This window comes from Phlebotomus argentipes, unplaced genomic scaffold, assembly GCF_947086385.1.
Source record: "Phlebotomus argentipes unplaced genomic scaffold, Phlebotomus argentipes genome assembly contig_2, whole genome shotgun sequence".
NCBI lineage: Eukaryota > Metazoa > Arthropoda > Insecta > Diptera > Psychodidae > Phlebotomus > Phlebotomus argentipes.
Window position 1 is genome coordinate 2,271,291 of NW_026776162.1, and position 27,787 is coordinate 2,299,077.

At 40.7% G+C, this 27,787-nt stretch overlaps 2 protein-coding genes across 4 annotated transcripts; one reads left to right on the top strand and one right to left on the bottom strand.

The window, feature by feature from the left end:
• On the top strand, positions 1 to 22,897 carry LOC132265143 (maternal effect protein oskar). Of its 2 annotated transcripts, XM_059765665.1 has the most exons (4): positions 1 to 188; positions 258 to 541; positions 607 to 1,030; positions 22,820 to 22,897. In XM_059765665.1, exons 1-4 carry the CDS (start codon positions 107 to 109, stop codon positions 22,864 to 22,866), a joined length of 837 nt encoding a protein of 278 aa, XP_059621648.1. In that variant the 5' UTR covers positions 1 to 106; the 3' UTR covers positions 22,867 to 22,897. The 2 variants fall into 2 exon arrangements, with proteins under 2 accessions (XP_059621648.1, XP_059621646.1); XM_059765663.1 differs by lacking the exon at positions 22,820 to 22,897 and having other exon boundaries at positions 607 to 1,491.
• Positions 19,922 to 27,615, bottom strand: LOC132265117 (uncharacterized). 2 transcript variants are annotated; one of them, XM_059765617.1, is made up of 8 exons: positions 27,346 to 27,615; positions 26,179 to 26,465; positions 22,790 to 22,875; positions 22,431 to 22,628; positions 21,642 to 22,231; positions 21,305 to 21,572; positions 20,796 to 21,243; positions 19,922 to 20,735 (listed from the first exon to the last, which is right to left on the bottom strand). In XM_059765617.1, the coding sequence occupies exons 2-8, from the start codon at positions 26,210 to 26,212 to the stop codon at positions 20,254 to 20,256; spliced, it is 2,106 nt and encodes a 701-aa protein (XP_059621600.1). In that variant the 5' UTR covers positions 26,213 to 26,465; positions 27,346 to 27,615; the 3' UTR covers positions 19,922 to 20,253. The 2 variants fall into 2 exon arrangements, with proteins under 2 accessions (XP_059621600.1, XP_059621598.1); XM_059765615.1 differs by having other exon boundaries at positions 27,290 to 27,615.
• Between the last annotated feature and the right edge of the window lie 172 nt (positions 27,616 to 27,787).

Here is a 27,787-nt window from a genome sequence, read left to right on the forward strand (position 1 = left end):
TGAATAATGAAGAACAGTTTCTCTCAAAGTTTGTGAGGAGATTAGTTGTTTTGTCGTCTTTGTGGTGAAAAACTGGGTAAAGAGCAGTGAAAAGTGATCATTCAACATGCATCTTCACGAGAAAATCATTTTAATCAAGAGCGTCCTTGCTTTGCACACTACTGGTGCAGATTTCCCAACAATTTGTGGTAAGAAAAAGACATTGAATTTTGAGCAATTGCGGTGATTACGCAATATCTCTTGTGCCGCCATTGCAGATGACTTTCAAGAGCAAGTGAAGGAGCCCCTCAATTGCTCATTTGTTGAGTTTTTCCACTTGATGGCCAACCTCAGCGATGTGTCCTTCAGGAGAGACTTCTACGGGAACATATATTGGATGACATCCTCCAAGAAAACAATCCACATGCGGCGTCTTATTGCCAATGCCAAGAGCAACAAGGGCAGCAATCGTCGAAGAAACATGTGGCATCCGTACAAGGCCAAAAAGGTAGCCGATTTCCTTCCGAGGCAGAACAGCACGATGATCAGTAGAGACAGTCAGGTTAGAGAGACGCTTTCTTGGGCAAAGGATTGTTGCTAAAGTTTATCTTTTTCCGGGAATTCCAGGAGAATCCTCATCTTGGCGGATACACGCTGATTGGAGATGACTTCTTCCTCGAAATGGCCCGACTTGAGATGGGCTTTGGCCGGAAACCAGGTCACCGCATTCATCAATCCGGAATGTGCGTCTCCGGACAGACAATTCAAGCTGCCTTCGACCGCATGTTGTACTCTCCGGACAAGCGCGTGATCCTCAATCTCGGCACCGTGGATCTCCTGCACGGGCGCGACGCCCTGGACATCATAAATGACTACAATCGTCTGCTGCGCATGCTGAAGAACAAGGGGATTGAGGTGATCATCACGACGCTCCCACCAATAGTGAATCACAGCTACTTGGGCAGCCTGAAGAGGAACTGGGAAGTCCTGAACGCGTTCCTGATCCAGCAGGAGAATTGCGTAGATATCTGCAGCCACATGACGCAGAATGGTAAGATTTTGTTTTCTTGCTATCAGGCGGACGCCAAGTACATGAGCGGGAGTAATCGGCCACATGTGTTGTGGAATAAGATTGGACGACAGCGGGTGCTGAAAGCCCTTAAAAACTTTTTAATCTAATCACTTTATCAATGTCCACTATGCTCTCCCAGTAAGATCACCTGTTTGTGAAAGCGCTTTTATTTTTATGTTTCTTCTGTGTGTAAAGTAGTATTAAAATTAACTTAAGATGATAAGGATTTAGTTACTGAATATTTTTAGGCGCCTAAAAATGATAAGTTAGAGTTAAAGTTTAAGTTACATACATAAATCTATGATTGCTATTTTCACGTTCATATGTAGGTTATAAGATAAATTATTCTTGTTATTTTTTGTACTTTTTGTCTGCATAAATGTCTTGCTTAAATTTTTTGGCCTCGTATTCAAAAGAAGCAAATATAAAATGATTTTCCAGCTCAATTACCTTTTACTGCGCATCCTGTGAAATCTCAACAGTTATGAGCGAGAAATGCTTATCGTGCCATTTTCCCAGAAGCAATTGTTCAGTGTTGTGGGTGGCTGAAAATCTCAAGACACGAAAGTGGGGGTGCCCTAAAAGAGCCAAATTTCTCATGGATAAGACATTCTGATCCGTTAAGATATGTTAAGAACATAAAAATGGCTTTGGAGCGGAGAAAAATGTCGCGCCAAAAGTATTAAATAAAGGGAAACGCCAATTTCTTCTTCCATCTCCTCCTCATGACTCTCCACCGCTTCGCCTTGCGTGAGTTTAATCGATGACAATTTATTTGTTGGGCTTCCCTGCGGATGCCACGAGATGGAAAATCGTGAATCGTGGAGGTGCTTGAGAGAGTCACCCTTTTGTCACTTTATAACTTCACTCAAGACAGTGCTAATTCATGAAGTTTTCTCTTCAAATCAACACTTTTCAATTGTAGGAAAAAGTGTGCGGGGCGTGAGAGCGAATGTGTGAAAGACAACTTTGTTGGTCTCTCAAGTGTTGAAGGGTGGAAAAGTTTTGCAAATTCAGCGACGTCAACTTAACAACGAGTCCCCAAACGTATCGGAAGGGACTTTTATCGAGGCTGTGGAAATTGTACTGGTGGATCTCTTTGGGGGCTTATCTCCTGGAATTGATCGATAATTCAACGGAAACGGCAGTTTCAGGGGCCCAATAATGGTTATGGAATTATTGTAGATTTTCCAATTTAACGCACCAAACACACAATTATCGGGGGGCTTTATGTTCAAGAGGGGCGGGCGAGAGAATGTCGATGGGGCCCTTGGAGGACTCTCTGAGGAAGCCTTTGTGGCAGTAAACAAATAAATACCATGGCGAATCCTTTACATTTGGGAGCGGAGCAATATCTTCCTCTCTCCTTTCAATGAGGGTATCCCAAACAATTTCCCGCCAAGGAGAAATCTACAGCAATAACATGACTATAGCAATTTCTTATGCTCTAATTGCACCACAAAATTGGTATTGTATGGATAAAAGGACTAAAACCCTGAGTCAATTATTGTGGCAATCACGAGACTCCACACACAGGCTTCGGGGTCGTAAATGGGGGAGCATTCCGGGTGGCGCAGCCCCCACACTTGGCCCATCATCCGGAAAATTTATATAGAAAAGCCCAAGGTGATTTATTTTAGAATTATGATAGCTGCGCCTCATATCTGTGAAGCCCTTCTCCATTTGATTTGTTAGCTCTGTCCACAATGGCCTTATCGTAACCCCAAGAGCTGGAGATAAACCCCACACGCTGTGGTGGTGGTGGCAAATGCTGCTTCAGGTCCTCGTCTATTATGCAAAATTCCGCCAATGGCAATAAATAAATCACTGAGATGTTAATATTGAAAACATCGCCAGTTATGCAAAGATTGCGATAATATTGATTTTGCACACTCTCTGAAATATTTATTTCACTTTCACAACATATTCTGTGGGAAAAATTATATAAAACAAATGGCAAAAATACTCCAACGCAGCGCACGATGCACAGAACCATCATTTCGCTCCAGCTCAATATAATGCGAAGGTGAAAAAGTTCACATGGGTTCTTCACCCCTTGGCGCTGCAAAAAGAGGGGTTTAATTAAACTTTGAAATTGAAAGCAAACACAGAACGGGACGCAAAGGAAAAAAGGAAAAACACGAACATACTTAATCGTATTGTGATACCGATTTAAAATAAACATAAATACAATGTTCGATTCCATGCAACCCTTTTTACCAGAAATGCTGAACCTGAAGAGTCCGCGCTGATCTGCGCGCCGATGGGGTATCAAAAGGGACACATAATGGTGCTTATTCCGAGAGGGAATATTGAATAAACGCCAATTTCGCACAATAAATAAAGATTGCCGGTGATTTGATGTCGGAGTGTTCTGGGAATTTCATCAATGAAAGCTCATTTATTGCAAAAAGAGCAATCAAACTGACTCACTCTTATTAATAGCTAGATTAATAAGCAACTACTGGATTTGAAATCTAATAAATGCTACGTAGATTGCATTGAAAAAGTGCTTTCATGGGAATTTTGTAAAATTTTGTCGAAATACAAGTTGAGAACTTTCACCAATTTCATTTCATTCGACACATAATTTATTTTTCAACTTGTTGCACGAGAAATCAACCCTCTTTGCTTGCTGGAACATTCTTAATTTTCACCCTGTCTGGTCGGTTTATTGAGTACACATTCATATGCGTCCCAACCAATTTAGACGTGATCAGAGAGTTGAGTAACTCACGGTGCAATTATGAGGGTGTCGACGGACACACACTTTCTGTACATAATGTGAAAATTAATGGGAGTTTGTGTGCAATGTGCAATGAATTGAATTATGTATTTATGCTTGTCATACGGCGGACCAGTGGAGAAATGCGCTATTTTCGCAAGTGCGAGTGCCAGAAATTGATTTTATCAGCTAGCATAATTTTGTTTACTTAAAACATCGCACACACAGCGCCCCATGGCATATGACTCATGCACTCTGTGGCCATTCGAGAGGAAGTCTAAGTGGAATTAATATGTTCAGACAACAGTGATAATCGTCCTAGTCTCACTGTGGCATCTCTCGTCGTATATAATTCATCATCGAAGGTGTGAATCGCCTTGCAGTGCATAAATTCCTATTTAATTATCCTCATGAATCTATTTGACAGGAAATTAATGCGCAGAGAGGCTCAAAATGCACCTTAATCGCTTTCCTGCTCGTCATGAACTATCGTGAATTCTCACGACTAAATATAACGATACATTATTGCTATGATATGCAATGTTGTCTACTGGCAAACGAAAGGATTTATTGTGGATATTATGCGGGCTCAATATGAGATCATTCTATCCCAGCTGACACAGCATCAAGCCTCTGTTTAGGGATGCATTTTGAGAGACTTACTCACATTTTCACGCGATTTCTTACACTTCTCCAGCGTTCGGAAACTGTCAAAGATCTGTCAGTCTAATGCCTCGCATGCTGTACTATATTCCTTACACAGCTCTTAATGCGCTCAATCCCTCCCAAAGTCTCTCTTCCAACTCTGTCGGGATGTTACTGTAATTCCTCAATGCTCTCTTCGGATCAAAATTCATCACTCTCCACTAATCTTGCTCAACCCTTTGCTTATAACTCTGCGGTCCCTCGATTCGGCGTTTGGGGTGTGCAGAATGAGAGAGAAGAGAGCACCTTTCGTGTCTGTCGACGCGCCTGTCAAATCAAATTTATCCTCCGCAGGAGATAGAGATACCGCCACGAAATTGCAATCCATGAGAAAATGCCCTGCACACGTTCGGTACACGCTTTTTAGAACACTATCTGAATATTTCATGAATTACAGACGGGAATTTCATGGCTGAGGTGAGGATTTTGAGGGGGACGAAGCACGCATAGTTGACGAAGATGTTGGGGTGGCTGGTGGCGTGAGGGAAGAAGCTGTGTTGGCGTAATCGTAAAATTTCTCTCATTCGCAGAAGCAAAAACATGTACAATTCACCATGTTTTCACCCATTGTTGAGACAACACACTGAGCAAATATACATATCATTGTGGTTTTGTATCTCATAATAAATTAATACCCAGCAACGGAGAGACAGGGTGGAATAAGAAATCTCACTTTCTCCGATTTTATATGTGCCAAAGAAGTAAAATCTCCTCGGGTACAGCGAAAGTTTGCTGCGAATTGGGATGAGGTGGAATTTTCCATGAAATTCTTTAGTGAAAAATTACACCATTTGATTCTTTATTACATCGCATACTTGAAAGCGAATTTTCATCAATCAATTTGCTATGCTATCTTATTAACTTTTACACTGTTTGGGGTGCTACAAAGGCTGGAGAGTTGGGGAAGTTGTGATGCGGATTGGGAATTTTCCACCATGAAGCTTTTCACCCTTCAGACACCGACACAGCAGAATTTTCCACCCAAGATTGCTCCTTATCCCAACACTATACTCGAGGGGTTGCCTCAGTTGGGGTGCACCAAAAATTTAATCCACAGAAAAATTGCACCTCAAATTGAAATTGAGAGAGGAACTCGGGTGAAATTTAAGTTGGGTGCTTTAAAGGATGCACAACACTCTGAACCAATTTTGAGGGAGGGAGAGAGAGAGAGAGAAAGTTTATGTCAACCTGGTTGAATTTTCATTACGCGCAATTCTTAATAAATTTCAATAAACAGATGTTATTATAAAATAATCATTTTTTTGCTTCTTGCAGAGTCATCGTTAAGTTTTCTATGATGAAAACTTTGATATTCAGAATATTTTCTTAATCTATTTCGTATAATAATTTAATTCGTCTGAATTTCTGCATTCTCTCCGTTGCTTTGCTCAAGACTGTTTCTCATTAAAATTGTTATAAACTTCAACATAATCTTGAGTGATGAAGAGTCCGAAAAGTTTCTTCACAAATTTCTTTCACGAAGATAGAACATTTTCATTTCGATATTCACTGTGTTTTCTCTGGAGGATATTTGCATTATTCAATTGGATTTCACATTGTGTAATGTATTTACTCTTGCAAAAGTCCTGATGGTTCCTTCACTCCTCCGGCAAGACATGATGGAGAATCAAATCAGTGAAACTGATAGCAATCACATTTTAATTTGAAAATTTATCTCCCAAACCACATTTCATGTGTGGTTCGACCGGAATACACTTTGCATCCCTCGCACATTTCGAGATGTACATTTGCGAAAATGTGCATAAAGTACGGAGAAACTATGTTGGTTACAATTCTCTGAGGGGATGAATGTCTCGTAAAAATTGTTTTCCTCTCAACTCCAATTCGCTGAGCAGAGAGCCAAAGCCATTGAGTGTATTGTATATTTTAAACTGTGCGGCACTCAATTGCAGACAGTTTGGGTAAAAGAAGTAAATAAAATTTCCCTTTTCTATATAGTTTGTTTATCGACGAATATCCTTTGAACTTTATGATATGTCGAGGGCGAAAAGGAATGTTTTGTGCCCCGGATAGGAAACACCAAATTGAAACGTATAACCATTCCGGCATCGAGAGCTCGATCGAGCCCTAGAGAGATCACTTTGTGGCTTCTGTGGGTGGGATTTTCAACATTTGAGCGGATAGAGGAAAGAAAAAGTCATCATAGCCAAGAATTGAAAGACTCGGCAATGTGAGAGATGCCAAAGGGAGGAGAAAAAAAAAAGAAATGGCAAGGAATTACTTTCCCTTTTGCATGATTGCCACAAATTGCACAACGTTGGAGTCAACAAACAAATTTCGTTAAACAACACCACAATAAATGTCTCGAGAAAAATTCTTTGGCAAATGTCTCAATTGGCATGACACCAAATCGCGGAGGGAATTCACCGCAAATGATATCCAGACAGATGAATTTCCGCTGCCACATTAGGACAAAAAACCCACTCTTACCGGCCTTTAAAGATAATTCTTGAAAGGATAGTAAAGATTTGAGAAGATATTTCGAATCGTGATTGTATGCTGGGAAATAGTGCAATTTTGAACCTTAATAATATCACCTCTATAACACAATTTGAAGACAAATGCGCCAGAAGTTCCCATTTCCTCTGGGAGCAATGAGGAATTGTAGCTTTGCGAAATTGGCATTCCCATCTATGGTGTTTTGATAAGGGAAATGAAAGTGGAGGAAGAAAAATCATAGAAGCATTTCCTCACGCTTCAATATGAGGGAGCTTACAATAAAAATTCCCCATTTATAGGATTTCAATTTTTTGCCTTTCCTCTCTGGGGCACATTTTGGGTCGGGGGCGCCCCCACTCCGTTTGATTTATACGCATTTCGCCGGGTTTTATATATGTAAATCAAGTAAGGAAAAACACACACACACATACACAGTTTTCCCAGTGAGATAGAAAAAGAGATTTTGGATCATGTGCCTTGTTCTTTTATTTTCGACTCTTGTGCATGCTTTACAGTCTTTTTAGCATGTTGAAAATAGAATTTTGTACCCTCGATGTCTCTTCGATTTTCAACCCAGTACAAATTTGAAGACACTTTCCACCATTGAATATAAAAGTGATTTGGTTTACCTCATCTTCGCTGCTTTATCCCAATAATTTATGGAGAATTGATTTTTCCACCCAAGAGTGCTTCGCACCACGCAAAACCCCGTGATTTGATTTTATTCTTTGAGGTGGAAAATAAGGGTTCAGCCCAGTGTGAATGTTTAAAGGAGTGCGAGCATTGATTGAGTGTATTTTGCAGAAACAACTTCTTTCGCAAAATTGACGATTCTCTGTCTTCAGTGCTGAAATCGGGGAATTTTGTGTGTTTTTCAGCGATAATACAGCTGTGAAAGTCTAGAGTTAGAGATTTCATCCAGCAAAAATTGTCTATCAAAGAGTGAGCTTATAGCGTTATTTATGGAGAACTTTATGTACGTGCATAACTGTCAGAAAAGCTCACAAATCGCGAAGCTACACTCTCCATGTATCCATCAATCAAGAGATTCTTTACGATTATGTGGCTCCATAAATGAAAGAGCAGTGCAGTGCAGTTCTCGCAGCTGCGAAAAAAAGAATGTATACGGTTGCAGAGACTCAGATTTTGCCAATGAAAATTCATTAGATTGAATTTACTTTTTATCGCTGACGAAATGAGAATTTATTAAAAGTCATATACTTGGCAATGTTGCTGGCATCATTTTATTTCCCACCCACGGTTTTTCACCCACAAGCAATCTACAGAATGTATTATTAAGAGATTCAGAAGTGCAAGATTGGCGTTCAAAGAGAAATTTCGCTAAAAATAGGGCTGCTTTCAGAGCTGTTTGTGTGTGTGTGTATACAAAATGTAGCAACATCCAAGAGGCAGGTATAATAAAATAAGAGCTTCCATGAAAGACTCTCACGATATATTTGATGCGCAACAGAGTTTTAGTAGAAAATTGCCTCTAGTCTCAACTCAATTACAATTATTTGTGAACTGTGTTATGAGAATCGCAAAATTCAGAAATTTGTTTGCATACACTTCTCAAGCGTCACATAATTATGTTTAGAGATTAACAGGCAAGAGTTAGAGCTTTCTGACGAGCTTTGAGTAAAGTGGCCTCCACATGAGTTGAGATTTATGTCAAATAAGATTTGAACTTTTTCCACGTAGACATCCAGCGAGGAAAACTAGTTGGAATTTTAATAAACGCTGAAAACAAGTTAGCAAAGGAGATTGAGTATATATTTGTTGAGAAAATAAAGCCTATTTGCATACATTTAGGACTGTATGTTGAGAGATATATTCACGTTTCATTTGGGATTTCCATTTAGTTTTCATGTGTTATTGACACAGCGAAATCAGATTCGGTCTCGTGAAAATTTTCAGCAGCGCAGCACAAACAGAATATCTCACAATGTCTACAGTAATTACCATTTATAATTATCAATTCTGAATCAGTTTGCAACACCTGACGCCCATTTCAGATGCTTCGCACGCAAAAATAAACCCACCCACACTGTGTGAAACACCTGGGCAAAGGCAGCTTCGCAGCCCATGATTTTCATACTTGAAGCGCGCCATGCCTAGAATTCCCATAATAAACACAAGTTTATTTCCAATGGAGCTTTTCCGCAACTTTTTGATCTCACCACTTCCAGCACTGCTGCTCCACCATTTCGTCTCACCCATGAAATTGTGATGAAGAACCCCGTGGCAAAATGGAGAGAATTAGGATGGTCATAAAGCAAACCCACCATCAGTGACATTGAGTAAAGTCTAATTGTATGGTTTTTAGGGTTTACCGAAACGGCCAGACACTTTGCCAAACTTTGTTTATTATGCAATTACCTTCTTGGGAGGAAAAAGTGCACAATAATTATCGCATTTATGTGGCGGCAGAAGGATATTGTGACACCATGAAAGAACTTGATTATATTGTTTATAGTTGCACTCTCACCAGCCCTTCGCTCATGGTTCTGGCTATAAATTACGAGTAAACTCATAATGCTCTGGGATTAATTAAGTTTTTAACGCGCCACCACTGAATGTCGCAGTGAATTTATGTTCCATGCTTTTCAACCAGAAGATTGAGATGCTTTGATCGAAAGCACACGATTACATTACAGAGGATTTGCATTTCGCATACACATAAAAGTGAACTTTTGCAATTTATTTATATGTATCCATATCAGATTGCATATTTAAATATCAAGGGACAGTGTCATTCATCTTCTTTATGCATCATGCAGACACGAAGAAAATTATCATATTTATTCAAGAGATGGCTAAAACTTAATTCTCAGTGCAGAGTGTAACTCAACTGGGGTATTTTTCATATTTCATTTTTCTCGACAAATCTATGAATATGAAATGTTCGGAAGAAGTTCACGACGCTGCTTGTGCAGTCTTGGGAGAAAATTAATTACAAACTTAATGAAACTTTTGTTATTAAAGGGCATTATGAGAATACAAATTTATTAGGAGATTTATTACTATTTAGAATGTAATAAAAGCGTCATGGAAAAGTCAAATGGGTGTATTTACGTAATGAATACTTGCCTTGATACTTGCACAAGTTTATTTGCTTGAGGGCTGAAGCCACCCGCTCCAGCTGCCCATCCCCGTCAGCACAAGAGACAGCGGATTATTTGTGTAAGCGGAGTTTTCCACGATATGTGAAAGAAATTGTGCCAAGTGATTGTCTGGAGGAGCAGAAAAAAAACCTACCATCGCATAAATATCAGTTGAAAGTGAGGGAGGGCGTAATGGTTTGATATCATCGACGTAAAAAGTGGAAAAACATGAACATGCAGTGCAATTGGAAAGCCATTAACGTCAGCTGCAAAGTTTTGTTCCCAAATGAGGTCGTGGTGAGGCATTTTCTCACGTTGGCAACGCGGCATAGCATCGCCTTTTGATATTCATAGGACGACAGTGTGGAACACGGGAAATAATTTTTCTTTGCATCGCCCGGCGTCTCCACTGGCTGTCTCGTGCACCCGAAGAAGCCGGCAATGCCGGCGAGAAAAACAATTTATGAATGTATAAATTTGCGCTCCCGCGAGATATAGGGAGCATTCTCAAAAGTGAAATATTTATACATATATCGTATTCCGCTGTGGCCCCCAACCGAACCCCGACATTCAAGATACACGGCTCATATTTATTTATCAAATTACATAAACTATGAATGTCCTCGCTGGTAGAATGTCACTGAGGAAATGTATGTACAGCCCTGTCTGAATACCAAAAGAGTCTCGTGGTATTACCGGCAACTCGCCGTAATTTATATTTTCATAAATCATACATTAAATGAGATAAATTGAAAATGTTCATGATGAAAGCATCACCATATTTTTTTAAACTCCCGCGCAAACTGCACTCCTGCAGCACCTTTGCACATCGCGCTGCCGGCGACGTGAATAGCGCACACAAACCTGTGAAAAATAACAATCTGTTAATTATGTATTCTCAAATAGCAAACTCACATATATTATGCAAATTGCACAAACCAAATTCGCTCGCTTAATTTCCGCCTATCAGCATGTGCATAAATGCACCACATACACACACATACACCTGCTGAATCCTGTACAGGAGGATAAACAATTTAGCAGGCGAAATCTCCGCTGCGGATTTTCATACATTAAGCATCATCAAATAAACACCAAAACAGATGCTTGAAGTCGGTAAACACTGTACAATTTAATAATTCGGACTTCTTAAATTGTATCCTTAAATTCTCAAATTATCCCATTGCTTTCCTGTGAACTTGTTCAAATTTCATGAAGTAATATAATCAGTGAATTATGCGCGTTTGCCTGAATGGACTAGAGTTTGGAAGAATTATGTTCAGTATAATTGTCGATTTTATTGGCTTCGACTATCTATTTATTATTGTTTTTCAATAGCCAAAAACCCAGGGTTCATTAATCTGAAATAGTTTCAATTTATAGACTAGTCGAGTTTACCAAATTAATAAATCATATGTCACATTTATTCCACTTTCCCAATTATTGATACTTGAAGAGTTTCTGAAAACAATTTTCACCTCCAATTTTGCATTTAAGAGAAGCGTTTAGAGAAGCGATACGAGCTCCTTGAAATCCAATATAACGTGAGAGAGAAGATTACATGGCAAAGGAACTCGATTATCGTTCCGAAGGGAACAAAACTGTGATGTTGTAATCAAACGATGGAATCGCGTGTCATGTGCAATAGCTTTTAGTTGAAACATCAGAAATAAATTTAGGTATTTATTAGTCTTACGGTCTGAGAGCGTCTGTACTTTTCGTTTTACAGTGTTTCATGATTCACGACATTCACTCTTTATTTAGACGGTGGAAATATACTAAGCATTTATGTGCTTTTCATTTTTATCCACCAACATCAATTTCCCATTTGCAATGCATTTTTCTCCTTCGTACAGTTTCATTGCAAAAATTCAATTAATTTCACAGCGTGTTTATGTCTCTATTCGGTGAAATTGAACTCCTTTTTCACTCTGTAGCGTCAATAGGAGGGATTCTGTGGCACTGAATTTACCGACATGGATGGAGAAACTGCTGCGAGTTATTATCCTTTCTTTGGCAAAGTTAAATTATATTTAGTATTTGTTTGAAATCCTGGCAAATGAAATCCCCGTTTCCCATGAAAGAGATTCTCAAGTTGGCTGCCTTAAATGGATTTAATTGTTCAACTTTTTGACCCGCAGCAAAGGCAGGCGATGCATTGTTCCACGGAAATTGATAGTTGAATTGTAGAGAGGAGGAAAAAAGGCTTTTGTATGCTCCCTTTCGCCTCCCGCCATAAGAATTGTAGCAAAGAAAGGCGCCCCAACTGCTCCAGATGGATCTACCGGAGCAGAAGATTTAGTATTTGAGAAATTAATAATTGAAACAAATTGGAATTTCTCCATGATGCCTGAAATTGCACCCATTGTTCATCGCTCGTGACCGTTCAAATGGAAAGTACACACAGCACCAGTCCTCAGATGCAATGTTTGCTCTTGACCCGCCCACGCTGGTCCTCTGACAACAGAGAAATCCGATTTCTTTAATATCACAAGCCAAGATGAATATGTTGGGGGTGCAAATCAAATAACAGCCCTTCAAACGCCCGCCTCTTGAAAAGAATCAGACCTTCATCACGTCGTTGGCGTCCGATATGGCCAAACACACTTTTGATTTCTTCCTCAGCACACCATCTCATTCGGCTTCTTGTCCACGGGCTTTGAGTAGAATGTTTGCCTTGCAGATTTCGAAATCCTCCTCTTCAGGATCTATGTGCCTTGGCTGTTTACTCTACGCGTATCCATTTGCAAAACACCAAACACGGAGGATTTTCCCTAAATATATTTATTCTTTCAACCTATGCTTTAATTTGGCATCTTTCAGTCCTTCTCCGCACCACAGTTTCACAATGAGGAATCCTCCTCAAGTACTACTCAAATCAATCGCATTTCTATGATGCGATCTTCAAATATTGCTCTTGTGGAAGTTCGCCGATTTCAGCCATTGCGGAATTACATGCAACAACTTGCAAATTCCAACGACTTCCATCCAACTCGACAAGATTTTCTTCTCAATGGCATGAATGGAAATTTGCATAGCAATATTGCTGGATGGGTGAAAGTCTCATATCCACTGTGGAAATGATGCTCATGTATTGGAACTTTGGCTGTTTCCTTTCCACTAATAGCAAAGTCTCAAGTTATTATTGTACTCTTTAGTCGCTCGAGAGCACGTAATAGAAGGAATTACAACTTGGTTTCGTGTACTGCGCTCGGGATGCTCTCGAATGGGGGATAATTTCAATTAAGAGGACACTGGTCAGCTACAACTTGTGCAGTTTGCATGGGGAAGCAATCAGTGTGTGGGATGGCAAATATTAGATAATCGTACATCAACTTGGGACACCCTCGACCGAAATCACGGGAAAATAATCAAATTAGTGCCTGAACGGAGTGGTGGAGTGACCTTTTCATGCCATGAGGACATAAAATACATCAGATAGGCGATTTTGACGCCTTGAGACCGCTTGGACTAAATGAGAAATTTCCAGCCCTTCAATTAGGGCTTGTGTTCCCGAGCGGCCAATTTCAATTATCATTCTTTGATTATGTATTAATAGACTCGACCTGAAAAGTGCCAAATGTCACGCAATCGGCTTTCTTGTTATGAATGCACCGCACCATATCCTCCACATGTGAAGGCACAAAAGCCACCACTGCTCGAAGGAAATTGCTTCTCACACTCACTCTACCAAACTCAATACCGTCGATTCGCGTTCTCTCCGTCACACATTTGAATTTTTTGCATGAGCAGTTGAACTTTCACAAACTACAATTCATAAAAGTTCCATTAAGAAAAATTTCATTCCATTTCCTTCGACGTCAAAATGGGAAAATCGCAGAAAAATAATTAAACATAAGCAATTAACCAAATGCTCTTGCCGTCTGACATCCTCAAGAGAGCAACTCTCGGCGTTTTCCGTCATAAATCATAAACAAAAATATGTAGGTACTCTATCCTCGCATCAACTACTCGCTGTACTTGGTGTATTGAAGGCTATGTGTACTGGCACTACGTGTTTAAAATATTCACCCACTTAAGAGCAACGAAATGGGAGCTCTGTGCAATTACTCAAAGTCATTTGTACACCGTCACGGGCGTTTTTGCCAAAAAAAAAACATATAACCAAAGGAAAGAAAAAGCTCTCCTAGAAAAAAAGAAGCATCTGAGTGAAAAGATCTCTCGGTTTTAGTTGACGCCATTCTTATATTCATTTCTATTATTTTGCCCATTTTTTCCCATCCGGCTGAGAGAAGCCAGGACGAAAATAGGAAAACGAGGCAAAACTGTATATCTAAAACTCGAACTTATCATATATTTGGACATTAGAAGAGCAACATTATAAGTAGTTAATCTTAAATTTGGATTTCAGAAAGGAAAATCTGATTATGCATTCTCTTAAGTTAAAACCTTATATAATTTTTTTGTTTCCTTCTCTGAAAATAGGTTTGGTGAGAATATTTATTTGATCCCAACGTCAGCACTCTGCAGAGTGTTGCGTCATGCTTTCCTAGTTTTTGCCCAAAAGAATTTCAGCATTATTTCACCACCTTATTTTTGTTGTTCACTCCACTTGAAGGCGAAAAATTAATGGAGGAAATGCATCTGAGTGTTTTATTTGACGTGAAAAAGTCCCCCACTCGACGAAATCCGCTTGCGGAGCTTTCGCAAGTCACGGGAGGAAATTTGAAAAGGGCCCCCGCACTCTCCTCCCGGCAAGGGATGTCCTCTCTCTGGCTTGTTTTTTTTCTGCGTCACCTTGCGATATGTTTATTAAATTTATCTTGTTGACCTCATAAGTGGGCTGTGACAACTTTTGATAAGATCAAGTGTTGAGGAAATAACTTTGGTGACATTAAGGCGTTGTACGCAAGCTCTCTCTCATAAATTCCAATTCTCCGGACAATTCGCCTCTCCCCGGGGCTTAATAATGCCTCGAATGAGCAATTCTGGTGGGAGGGGCTCAAAGTACGGAAACATATAGTTCATCCGGAATCTGATGAGTCTTTGGTGGAGGCAAATTGAGATAACAACTTATCACGGGCCCAGATAAAGCCACCCATCTGCTGGCCCCAATCGAATGGCCGACAGCAACATTTTCATATTCCGCACCTTAAATTATAATTGTCTCCCCATTTTTTCCGTGTCTTCTTCGTCGGCCTCCCCCCCTCCAAAAAGTTCCCCAAATGAGGGCAAGTTGCAAAAGTTTCTCATGTCTCAAGTTTATCTTTTGAGTGCTTTTAAACTTTATCCTCCGCTCTCAATGAACCTTTTCAATTGCTCTCGTCGTGAATATAAAGTGATTTTGGGAGGGAAATAGTTGCAAAAGCCTCAAGTCAAATGACTTTTTGTATCCTTCTCAAATACCACCTTGACACAGTCGCAGGCGGATTCTATTTAACACTCTCCTCAATGGCTTATGTATACAATTCGATTTGCCTGAGATTGGGAAACTTCCTTTGCCCTCACCAAAAGACCCACCAACATTCTCATACACAGCCCCAAAATAAGCAATCGATACTCGACATTATTCGATGAACATAGCACTACTAAGCTGTGATTTTCCACCACATCCTTTACCTTTCCTCTGTAATGGAGTCTTTTGCATGGATAAGTCAACCTGGCATACTTCAAAGCACTTTCAAATTGCAGCCCGTGATTGAAAGAAATCATCTCTTAAATTAGAACTATTCTCCCAACATCACTCTGAATCTCGAATGGGAAATTTGTGAAACCATAACACCTCGTGAAGCAAAGGTGAAGGGTTTTGGCAAACTTTCTCACTGTCTCTCCAAAGATTTTCCATCAATCTAACATACACGTGGATCAGGATGAAACCCAAATCGTGTTGTATTGATAATCTCATGGCTTCTGCTCTGAGTTCTTGAAGCTTTTCCTGATGGATTCGGCAAAATGGTGAATCACGCCACATATCATTTAGATATAGGAAATGTATGGTTTATTGTACATATTTCATTTGGCATTACATCCACATCAGTAGTTAATTTAATTGGTTGACAAATCTCAAATAATCATGATGTAAGAATGTATCTCTAGTGTTTGTTTGTGGGTATTTTCTCCGGCGGCACTTCCCCAGCCACTAAATCATTCACACTGAATTTCCTCCGGAATTAATCAACTATGCTGCTCTGTGTACACTTGAGAGTGGCTGTGCAAAGCCTCAAATCTCAACATTAAGGAGAAGAATGGCGCTGTGTTCGACAGAGTCGGCGAAAGGAGTTGAAAACTTTATCATATTTCCAGGCAGATACATTTCTGTGTATGGTTTGGCGGGAGGGTAGATAAATGCTTTCATTATTGAATTAAATGACACGAAATGTGCGCTCCCTCTTTGCCCAGACGAGGAAAGCTCCCGAGCCCAGCGAGTCAACGCACGGTTGCAAGTCGTGAGCTTTTTGGTTGGGGTGCTTGAGGGAAATTTTCCCAGAGAAATTCCTTAATGCGACCGGGTAAGGGGTTGTTCAGGGGTGTGTTAGCATCAAATTTACTTTCTGATATATTCCGCGTCAGCATTTCGGTTTGAGTTTAATGAAGAAAGCGGCGCGGAGCGCGGGTGAGAGCACCAGCGATGGAAATTAAAGCTGAACTTGTGAATAAATTACCATATAAATTTTGAGTGAGTATCTCGCGTGGAAAACATAAAGTTTCATCCCACCAACTGAGACAAGATGCTGAAGCTGTGCAAAATAACTTTACCTGGAAATGCGTATTAAGCTCCTCTCTATATGGAAGTTTGATGGGTAACAAAACCCAAGCATGGAGACTCAGTTGGAACTTTTCAGTTGCCACTCTCATAATCAATTACCTGTTAATTCTTCTCCAGACATAATTGCATGTGGGTGGTTGTACATCATCCACTCTTCCACAACTCATGCGGCCTTTCATCATAAATTCCCAACGCTGTCTCACTCAATTATGCGCATATTGACGTTTTGACTGTGATATCAATTTCTAATAAAGCTGTCCACTCCACTAAAATATCCCATTCGGGAGTGGCGAAAAGGGGATGAAATGCCACGCTCTCGACGCTTTGGCCATAAACCTTTCAACATTTCAAAAAACCCCGTGAAATATTGAACAATATTTCGCTTCAAAGTGCACGTATTCATATAATACAGAAATATCACACACTGTATTAAACATTGATACATTGTATATCAGTTGGGAGATATATTTTTGGGGGATAAGTGAATATTTCCGGTTAAAATAAAATACCATGGCGGAGATACTCGGCAGAGTTGACGGATGGTGAATTCGCCACCCACTCTTTTACACTCTGGAGACACCGCATCCGCTGGAATTGTTATTCCACTGCAAAATGTATGCAGCAGTTGGATTTAAATTCATATCACGCCTCTAAAATTGAAAGTTACCCCGGCTTCGACTATGTGAAAAATATCCGCCTTTTGGGGACGATTCTCGGGAGTATACCATTCTTCGCTCTCTGTCCTATCCGCCGCGGTTTGATGAGGGAAACACTATATGCAATACCGACTAGGGACACTGAGAGAAACATTGGAAAAGTGCTAGAGATTTCGCTCCAGTGATTCATTGTGACGCTGTCCAATATTCAATTCTACATGTCTATTCGATCTATTCAGATTGTTCAATTATGCATTCCCTTAAACTCCCTCATCACTTTCCTCTCAGTGTTCTTCACCACGCCGCGCACTTTATTGCATATTCGAGGCCGTCGAACAGGGCCTCCGAAAAGGAACCCCTACATCGCCCACTCCCTTCGCGCACATCCTGCGGACTTGAAAGCACTCGCGGAACCCCAAACTGGCGGGGTGTGTATGAGTCCGCATGAGAGCGAAACACGCTCATTTTTATGAAAATTGAAATGTCATGTTGTACACAATTTATGTGTTGTGAATCATCTTCGGATAGGTATAACATGGGCCTTTATAAAAAATTAACAGCGCGAAAGTGTCTTGCATCATTCATTGAGTGTTTTTCACTCAATAAATTTTCCATCCGGTCTGGAACAAAGGGCAGAGGAAGGAGAGTGTCTGTGCCGTGAAATGAGCTTCCAATGCGAGGTGATGATCATGCAAATTTTGCAACAGTGTGTACAGATGTGAAAATTTAGCTAAGCTGTGTATTAGGAGTCAGCGATAAATGTCAGGATAAGGCCGAATGGAGGATCTGTTGTATATCAGTTGACGGGGACTCTAAAGTTTTTCCCTCTCCCATTGATTGCATCATAAATTGATAGAATCATTGATGGTTTGGCATTATCTGTGGCAGCGGAATTAGTGCCAGTACAGCAAAATCAATCAATTAACGTAATTAGTTCACAATTAAATGGACAATCAATTCACTCGGAATCAGCACCACAGCATCATTAAATTTGTCGTAAAACAAATAAGAAGTAAATACAGCAATTGTTATAAAAAGGGAGGAGAAATTGAAACTATTTGCTGATTCAGACAGAGCCAGACAGAGGACAAGGAAAAAACTTTCACATTTCTCCCTTCAGCCACATTTCCTCGTCACATTTTTTTTCTCCCCGTGATCCACCCCCTCAACCTCCCCATTCACTCCTTTGTCTCTCCCTTTTTTCCCCTGGTTGATTTTTGTGTCATCAGCTCCGGCATTTAACCCGAGGGGTAGGAGAGTGAGTTGGAATTCAGGCGGGCAAATTCAGCCATTCCCCACAATATTTATTTGCCAGTGAAATGTATTCTTCAGGCACTTCTCGCTCAATTCTCCTCATCGTATATGTGTTTTATCGATTTGCGAGCGGCAGATAGTATCTCAAGGAGTCCATGGTGTGGGACCTCGCATTGTCCGAGAGTGGAAATGGTGTGAATTGCGGCATCATGTGCTGCTGCTGGTGCCCGAACTCCCCTTTTAGGAATGCCAAATTATCTTCGCGTATGAATGAGAATGTTATTTTCTGGCGGAGCGCAGAAAACCAAATGCGCCACCGAAGGGCCACATGAGACTCCCATAGCCTAGAGTGAGAGAGCGAGTAGGGCTAGAAATTAGCAGACTTGTAATTAGAAACTTAATCTCTTCTCTCCTGAACTTTGTGATGTAAATTACCAAAGTGCAGTGAACACAGACTCATGAAATATGCAGAAATGTGCTTTACTAATGCATAAATTGCCCCTGGATGTAATGACACAGTAATTAATAGGTCTGAAGAACCACGAGGGATTTATCAATAGGAATATATAGCGTGGTCCAACATGCGCCTCTCACATCTCTAATATATTCATTGTGAATGCATGAGAGCTTTTCACAAAGAGTGCAATTCTAAGAATGAAATAATCTGTTATATAATTTCTAAGAAATAATTCAAATTCTATTTTTGATCTATTGTATTGTCCTGATTTTCCTATAGAGAGTCAACAAACTCTGCTAAGCAAGATCAATTTCCTTCCACCTCTTAAAAAATACAGTCTGGCATTTCTCACGAAATAATTGCAGCAAAAATCCACAAAGATGAAAAAGAGTTGTGAAACTTCTTGTGACATGCTCTTTATCTCACCGCGCCGGGTCATTATTAATTTGTCGTCTGCAGCAGAAAAAGTTGCCTATTTTTTGCACTCCGTCACCAGAGAAATAATTGTGCTTTCTTTCATGTTTCTTCCCCAACAAATATGGTGAGAAATAAAATGTGAAATATAATTTCCCGCATTCACTCTGTGCTTCCCGATGGGGAAATGTATTAAGTGAAAAAATACCAAGTTTACTTCTAATTAATTTTTTCTTCTCGACGGTAACATCAAGTAAATTAAAAGTTGAACCTTCCTTCTTTACAAACTGCATAGAGATTCAAAAACTCGAGAATGCGTGCAGCAGAGACACACACCCCGCCAGTAGTTCTCAAATTGTGCTCCCGTGTAAATTTGGAATTTTTATTGAAGTCAACGTGTTTGAGTGATACAATTCGGTGACGGACATTATTTACAATTATTAATTGATATACGATTATTTTATATGGCTAATTAAGATCCAAATAGACGATAACTATGACGCTGAACGTGCTCTTAATTTGCAATTTGTATCTCGATGCTCCTCAATGTAAAATCAACAGACATGGTGTTAAGAAGAATTATTTACAGTCTAGATACTTGATTACGATATTAACTCTACTTAATACAGTAAGGTGTAGTAATACCAACGAAGATTTGATTTACATAAAAGTCACTTTGCTAGTTGTGAACACGGTGCTCTTATATCATGGCTCTGATCGATGCGAAGAATGTGACGATGATAAGCGTTAGACTAGCATCTCCCAGGACACTGGCTCTGTTGGCCTCCTGGGCACTGCGATACTCCTTCTCCGGCAAGTACTCAATGATATGCTTGGTCTTGTTCATCATCCAGTAGAAGGCCTGCATTTTCGTTTGCCGCTTAAGTTCCGCACCGACGAGATCTCGAATTCTTGCATTGTATTCGTTCAACCATCGCTTCTCCTGGCTACTCAGCATAGTCCGATCGATCAGCTTCGGTTCGAATGGCACAAAGGTAACATCACGAAAAGCCAGGAATTTCTTTCCAGTTGGGTGCACTTTTCCGGTGTCCACCACTTCCAGGATGTTCTTAAGTTTAATCCCAAAGTCCATGGTTCGGTAGAGACCCGGTTCGTTGGAGAAGAAGTACCCTTCTTTGAAGGTGTAGCGATGTTTCGTTGTATGAGCGATAGTGATCGGAGCTGTAAGACGATAAACTATTGAATTAAACAACTCTAATATAAGGAGTATCAAATTTTTACATTCGTGAACTGATGAAAATGATCCCACTCCATGTCCGGATCCGTGCGGATAGTCCTTGAAGTCACCCCAGAGAATTCCTCTAGGCAGGATATCCACATCCGATAGACGGAGATTCTCCGGAAAGACAAGCGTTGAAAGACGAATCATTGCAGATAGCACGAGAGTGTAGGCCCTCTTCTGTTCAGCAGTCGGAGTTCCCAAATGTAAAGTTCTTGCCACATCGGTCGTCCCATCGAAGTACTGTCCTCCAGAGTCCACCAGAACGGTGCTGTTGTCGTAAATGTAGCTGTTTGATAGGTTATTAGGAGCATAATAGGGTAAGGCGGCATGTTCTCCATAAGCGACGACTGTTTCAAAGGATATGTCCTGGGCAAACTTCTGTGAACGTCGTGTTCGATCAATCTGCTTGGCAAGTTCCAATTCGGTCCAGTTTTCTCCAAAAGCATACTGCAAAGAAGTTATAATGAGTGTTAATACGGACAAGATGAGTGAATAAAATAAGAATTACCCTCTCTTCAAGGTAACTGAAGATATCACAAAGCGCTGCGGCATCCCGAATGTGAGCATTGACCATTCCTGCTCGCTCTACTTCGTTCTTTTGCGCTCTCATGTAAATGATCGGAGAGACTCTTTCCACCACGATCTTCTGAGGCAAAGCACTGTAGATGGCTTCTGAGGCTCCCATGTCGAAGACACAGTATGTGGGAATCAAGACTCTCTGCCACTGTTGGGAAAATGTGCGCAAATCCGACCAAATAGCATTGTAATCTCTAACTCTGGGAAATGAATTGGAAAAAAATGCATTAAAACGATTGGAATCAGAGTCAAAATTATAGATTTCTTACTGAACACAGTTTTCGTGATGGCACGGCTCTGATTTGAGATGGAGTGACACTCCGAAGTCTATCCGGGTCTGATTGGTGTAAAGGAAGATCTCCTTCTGCGTGACAATGAGGTAAGCCTTGAAGACTGGAATGTACGGAATATCGTTGCCTCTCAAGTTCAGGAGGTACGCAATCTCAGTCAATGAGGTGATAATCATGGCATCTGCCCGAATGCCCGTGAGATTCGTCCTCAGCTTGTTGACCTTGCTCTCCCACTTCTCGCCCGCGAAGGCAACAGGGTGAACTTTGATGGGATCATTGAAAGGTTCGGGCCTATTCTCACCCCAAATAGCGTCCAGAATGTGCCTGTTCACGTCAATTAACCTGATGGACTTCCGCGAGAGTTCGTACTTGAGGTCCTGCCACATGTAGTGCGGCATAAGTTGCGAGTCCGCCCCCACTTTGGCGTCGGGCGATAATTGTGTGGTGAGCCACTTGCCAATGGACGGTTCGCTGTTCATCCTGAAAATCTTCCACTCACAGTCCAACTCACTGTCTGCCTGTGACAGGAACCTCTCGTCCGTCCACAGAGCTGCGGAATTGAGAGTCACCTGCAAATTAATTGCACACCCATGCATAAGTTGTAAATCTGTCGTGACCATTTAATCCAACTTGGCTCTGATGACTTGACTTGCATTAAAGGTGCCAAAATTTAATATGCGTCTCAGAGAAAAGCCCATGAATTTGCTTTAAACACTTGTGACAAATGCAATTTGCTAAAGTGCGTCGCAATTTGGTGGGAAAACTCACCGCAACATCTCCATTGGAGCCGGAGAAGCCAGACAGAAATCTTCTCCTCTGGTCAGACTCTGCCACATACTCTGATTGATGCTCATCGAAAGTGGGCACGATGTAGGCGTCCAATTCGGATCCAGGCACAGACGCCTGGATTCGCATCTTCGTCCTCAGCTCTCGCAGATGATGGCGAAATTCACTGTGCGGTCGGACCTGCCAGTGATACAAGTATCTATCAGAGAGCGCTCCAATTGTGGTTAACCAGACCCCAATCACTGTTTATTTGCTCCCTTTGATCTTATGCAATCGGCAAAATATTGGGTAATTCAACACACTTACGAACTCAACTTGAATGAAACTCCCCGAATACTCACATTAACACCTTCTCGGTTTGCGCATTTCAGGCGTTCGATGCCTTTGTAAACATCAGCAGACGTCACAGGAGAGATGAGAAATGATACTGAAATGAGATGTTGGGACACACGTAAGCACTTTTATCTGTTCAATCAGTGTGTAAAATGTCATGGCTTCTTAAACTAATGAAATCATAAATCAAGAGCAAAATGCTGCAAACACTACGCTTTGGCGATTGAATAAAATTTTCGCCAAATTCAGTCCTTGCCAATGAATACGAAACTCCCGCTAAAGCACTAACAGAAAAAGAGTTGTATTTTTAACCCAAACAGTTTGTTTGAACACAATCAAGCTGTGTCCACCACGTTCAATTGCAAGGCGAGAGCGCAAATTCATTACTACTGTACACCACATACTCCCCAAATAGCAAAATATACGAGAACACATGTCAAATCTCAGTGGCTTATTTTCAGCAATTAATAAAGATAACTTAAATCTCGAGCATATCTCAGACTGCAAGTACACCGGAAGCACACAATTACGCCGCCTTGTGGTTTAATTATGATGTGCGAAGAACAAAATACATCCTCATAAAATGTTTTGTAACGCTGCGCTTCGCTCCAATGTACTAATAAATCACCCATGTGATCAATTCGGTGCAGAATCACCAACACTAATTTGGAGCATTTTGAGCGTTCTAGTGAAAAATGTGAATGAGAGGAAAAGTGAGGGAATCTGAAATAGATTTCAAGAGCATCCAAAATTATATATCGTGTCCCGCATAAAACATATGGCAATCGCATTGATTAGAATTGATGTGGGAAATCATGGTATCGTATCATTTTGAAGTTTTATAAATTTTCTCTTGGGGAATGCACGCATTTCTGCGTGTTATGGGAAAACCACATGGCGGGAAATTAATTGAGATTTTTCATAGCGTCTAAAAATATAATGAATCATTTAATTGAGGGCCATCTATAAACTAATTAATGCAGAATCTTGGCCTTGATCTGGGCGCTATTCAATAGACTATAAAATAGCCATTTTCGTCAACACAATCAAGCCATTTTGCCCCCGATGGCAAGTCATTATTGTAAATTAAATCACAATTAACTCCCCCAACACGGGTCCCTTTCGTTGGCGGATCTGAGGAGGGAGTTTCCTCAGCATAATCTCATCATATCCGCCCGACTTTCAGCGCAGACACTCAATTTATGGCGGTGATTGAAAGGAATTTTTTCACGAGGCTCTGTATTGAATTTTGAAGACCCATCATCTGGAGATTTGATCAGCCGCACTGGCCAAGTCCACTCTCGCTTTCGCTTTTTATTTCCCTTCGCCTCATCGTTGATTCAATAGATGACCCAAATTTCCCATAAACATTCTCCCTGGCTCACTTTGAGCTACTTGAATGTGATATTTTCCGGGAAATGGACTTGGAGCAAGTGGAGAAATGTTAACCATACGTTCGTGCGCCGTTCATCTTGCCAACGTCAAATTTTCCACTTAAGATAATAGAGACATTTAATGATTTTGAAACTGTTTCAAGGATGAGATTAAATCGAATGCGAGCCTCTCATTCGAAATACCATTTACTCAAAATATTTCGCATGGAAAATTCTCAACTATTTAAATGACTTGTGTGTGTGTGGGAATACACAATGGAAATATTTATTTGAAATCGCAATAAATGCCATTCATTCTTATTTACACTGTGAAAAGATTGAGAATTAAATAAAGCCGCATGAAGAGCGATTCAAATCTTCCACTTGAGGCTGGATTTCATTTGACAATCGAGGATTTTTTTTACGTTTTCAATGGGGAAAAAAGTGACTTATGATGAGCTTTTTATTGGCCTTTTTTTCCTAGAACAGAAGAAGTGTGATGATTTCTTATCCAAAATAGAATCTTGACTCAATGGGAAAGTTGGAAAATGTGAAAAATCTACCTAGATTTCAGCACACAATCAATATTTTCTTTCTTCTTCTTCTGAAGAACTCAACGCAAGTTCTAATCTCAATTTATCAAATATGTCAAACACAGAAATTCCTCTTGTAAAAAAGAACTTTCATTTTTATGAGACGAACTGAAAATAGACTAGCTTTTGATATTTGTCGAATTGGATATCTCAACATATTACCTCATCGTCTTTTTATTTTCACTCTAGTGGGAAAAGTTAATTCCATAATTCTGAGGTATTGGTAATTTGGTCTATTTTTAAAATTGCTCCACTTTCTTCTTTCTCTCACTCTTCTTTTTCCCGGAATATCCACTCCCAAAGGAACTGCAGAAAGCATGCAATAAGTGGAATGTCTTCAATGGCTGGGCGGCAGTGTGGGAAATAACATAGTTGAACTATATTAGAGGAGAATCTCCAAAGGTGAGGTTTGTGCATTAATGTAATTTTGCCATTGATGTGAATCGCCACACCTCTATTTGAAAAATGGACTTGGATATTAAATGACGGGCATCGTAAATGCGAACTTGCGGAAAATTTCTCGATATGATAGCAATTTGTTGGGGTTTATTCGCAACAATGGCGACGCAATTGAGGCGGCAAAATGGCATTAGGGCAGAGAGATGTGATATCGCGACACGAACATTTTCACCCAGAGGCATTCCTTTACATGACCCCAATGAATTTGTCACCCCGTAATATTTAATAATTTAATTAAATAATACAAGAGACTCGTGGCGAGTGATTTGCGTGATATGCGCGAAAAACGGAGCACTTTGCCGCATTAGGAAATGGGCGAGATTGGCGTGTTTATTGGACAGTGTCCTGCATACCTTGCAAATGTGTCCTTCCGCCAGTCCAGCCATGGCCGGAGGTGTAATCAAAGTGACAGAGATAATTTGGTGTTGTGGAAAAGAACGCAAATGTAATCTGAGCTGCCCACTCACAAAAAGAAATGTTATGGGAGGCACCTGAAGGGCAATTAGCTAACATTTCTGTATTTTATACGCTGTAATTAATTTGACGCTAAATAGAGCGCTTGAGTGAATTAAAATAATGCGCTTGACTCTTCAATATCAGATGATTGATATTTGCATTGCCATTTGACTCTGATCGTCATTTTTGATGCGTTTCCCTCAACCTGTCAAAGCATATGCTTTCCGTCTTCACGACGCAATCTCGCAAAGTCTGCTGGTCTAGCTATTGTTGGCGAAAACTCAACGACTGCACGAAATATTCGTGCTTATGACAAATTACAGTTTTTCATGTCCTTAGAGAAATGAGATCACATTTTTCTTTCATGCCTCACTTTAATGAAGCTTTTTTTAGAGCGAAAGCTGCTTAATCTTTCACTACGTTCAAACATAAATCAAATCTGAAGCTTAAAGCTCAGCACATGTCGCAGTCCACTTGCCTCTGCTCTCAATACAACATGAATGAATGAAGGCTTACCTGCCACGAACGAGACGATATATCTCACATCCATTGCAGCCACACTGTTGCGCCGCACTATCGTCTAAGAATCTTGTCCGTTGCCACCTAGTAATTGCTGGAGGAGTTCTCAAACGTCTCCGCAGAGGTTCTGAATGTCGCGCGAGTGTGTCTCAAAGTGCGCACTTGATTTAGTTCACCGACCACACACAATTTCCAATTAAGTACTGCCACTAATTACAATATTGTACATGCTATTTGAGACGCACTGAGGAGCACCTTATGCTATTGTTGAATGTCACGGAAATCTGCATAAGATAACGAATTTGCCTGTATATAAAAGGTTGAGCTGAGCATGTAAAGTTGCTCAAATTGTAATCAGATCTCTCCTAAGAAGCGCCTTTTTGTCACTGTTAATCCGCTGTGTTTTCGCGATGGTGTACAAGAAAATCCGATACAGGAAGAGTGGTGAGTGCTAAATTGTGCGCCAAGTTCAATGTCTCGCGGTGTGGATGGACAAGGAGAGCCGCCATGAGTGGGATTATTGGGATAATAGAGAAATAATGTGTCTTTTTGTGCGGCAGCGACATGCGTTAAATTACACAATTCAGCAGAAATGTAAAATTGATAATCTGAGAAATACAGCATTTCCGCTGAATTGCCATGAGAGTGCTCCTCAAGCATTCCTCAAGCCGCGCTCTCGACATCATGTAATAAATCTAAATGAGAAACATCTCATGTTGGAGCGATATTTCTCCACGCGAAGGAGCAGCTCCCCTCGCGATGTGCCATTATTAATTGAATTATCGAATTAGTGTGGATGGTAAATATTTGTACAAGAGAGGCATTATTTAAATGATATGTTAAGTGAAGTGGAGCGTGTCAAAAAAATGTATCGTGGATTCCAAATCGCAGATAATCTCTCGTCATTATTAAATGGCATCTGACTGAGATATTAATGAATGCGATAAATCATTCTTGTTAAGCACGCGCTTCTGTGTTTTCCTCCTAAGCGCTCTTGAAAAAATCATCAGACACGTATATATGTAGATGAAGTCCCGCAATCCCGCGCCTTTTTTGGGGAAATATTAAATCCAATGAGAAATGGCTTGCGATGAAAATATTCAAGTACACGAATCACGCAAGAATTCCTCGAATAAATCTCCTCCGTGACTCACTGACACTCACACTTGGCACATTTGGCTGAACTCGCGGACCCAAGTCTCACCAACGCGGCATCCAAACTGCGACTGAAGCGCAAAACGGCGAAAGAAGCTCTATTGAGTCGAGGATTTGTGCAGAGGCGCGTTCTCGGCGGCTATTTTCTATATCACGATCGCGCCCGCGAACACTGACAATCGTGTCGGCGGAACATTATGTGCCATGTGTTTCTGGACGCTCTATCACGACGCGTCCGAATGCCAATACAGCCAATTAGGAGCCCCGCAAATGCTCGGCATTCCACTCACTCGCGTGTCTCTTGCAGGCCTCAATGGGGACACTTGGGTGACTCGCTGGGTGGACACTGACCACTGGCCCTACTGGTGCAGAGATTGGTACGAGGTGGCGCCCACTGTGGAGACAAGGGTGAAGATCGAGACGGAAGCAGGTGAGAAATCGCTGCGAAAAT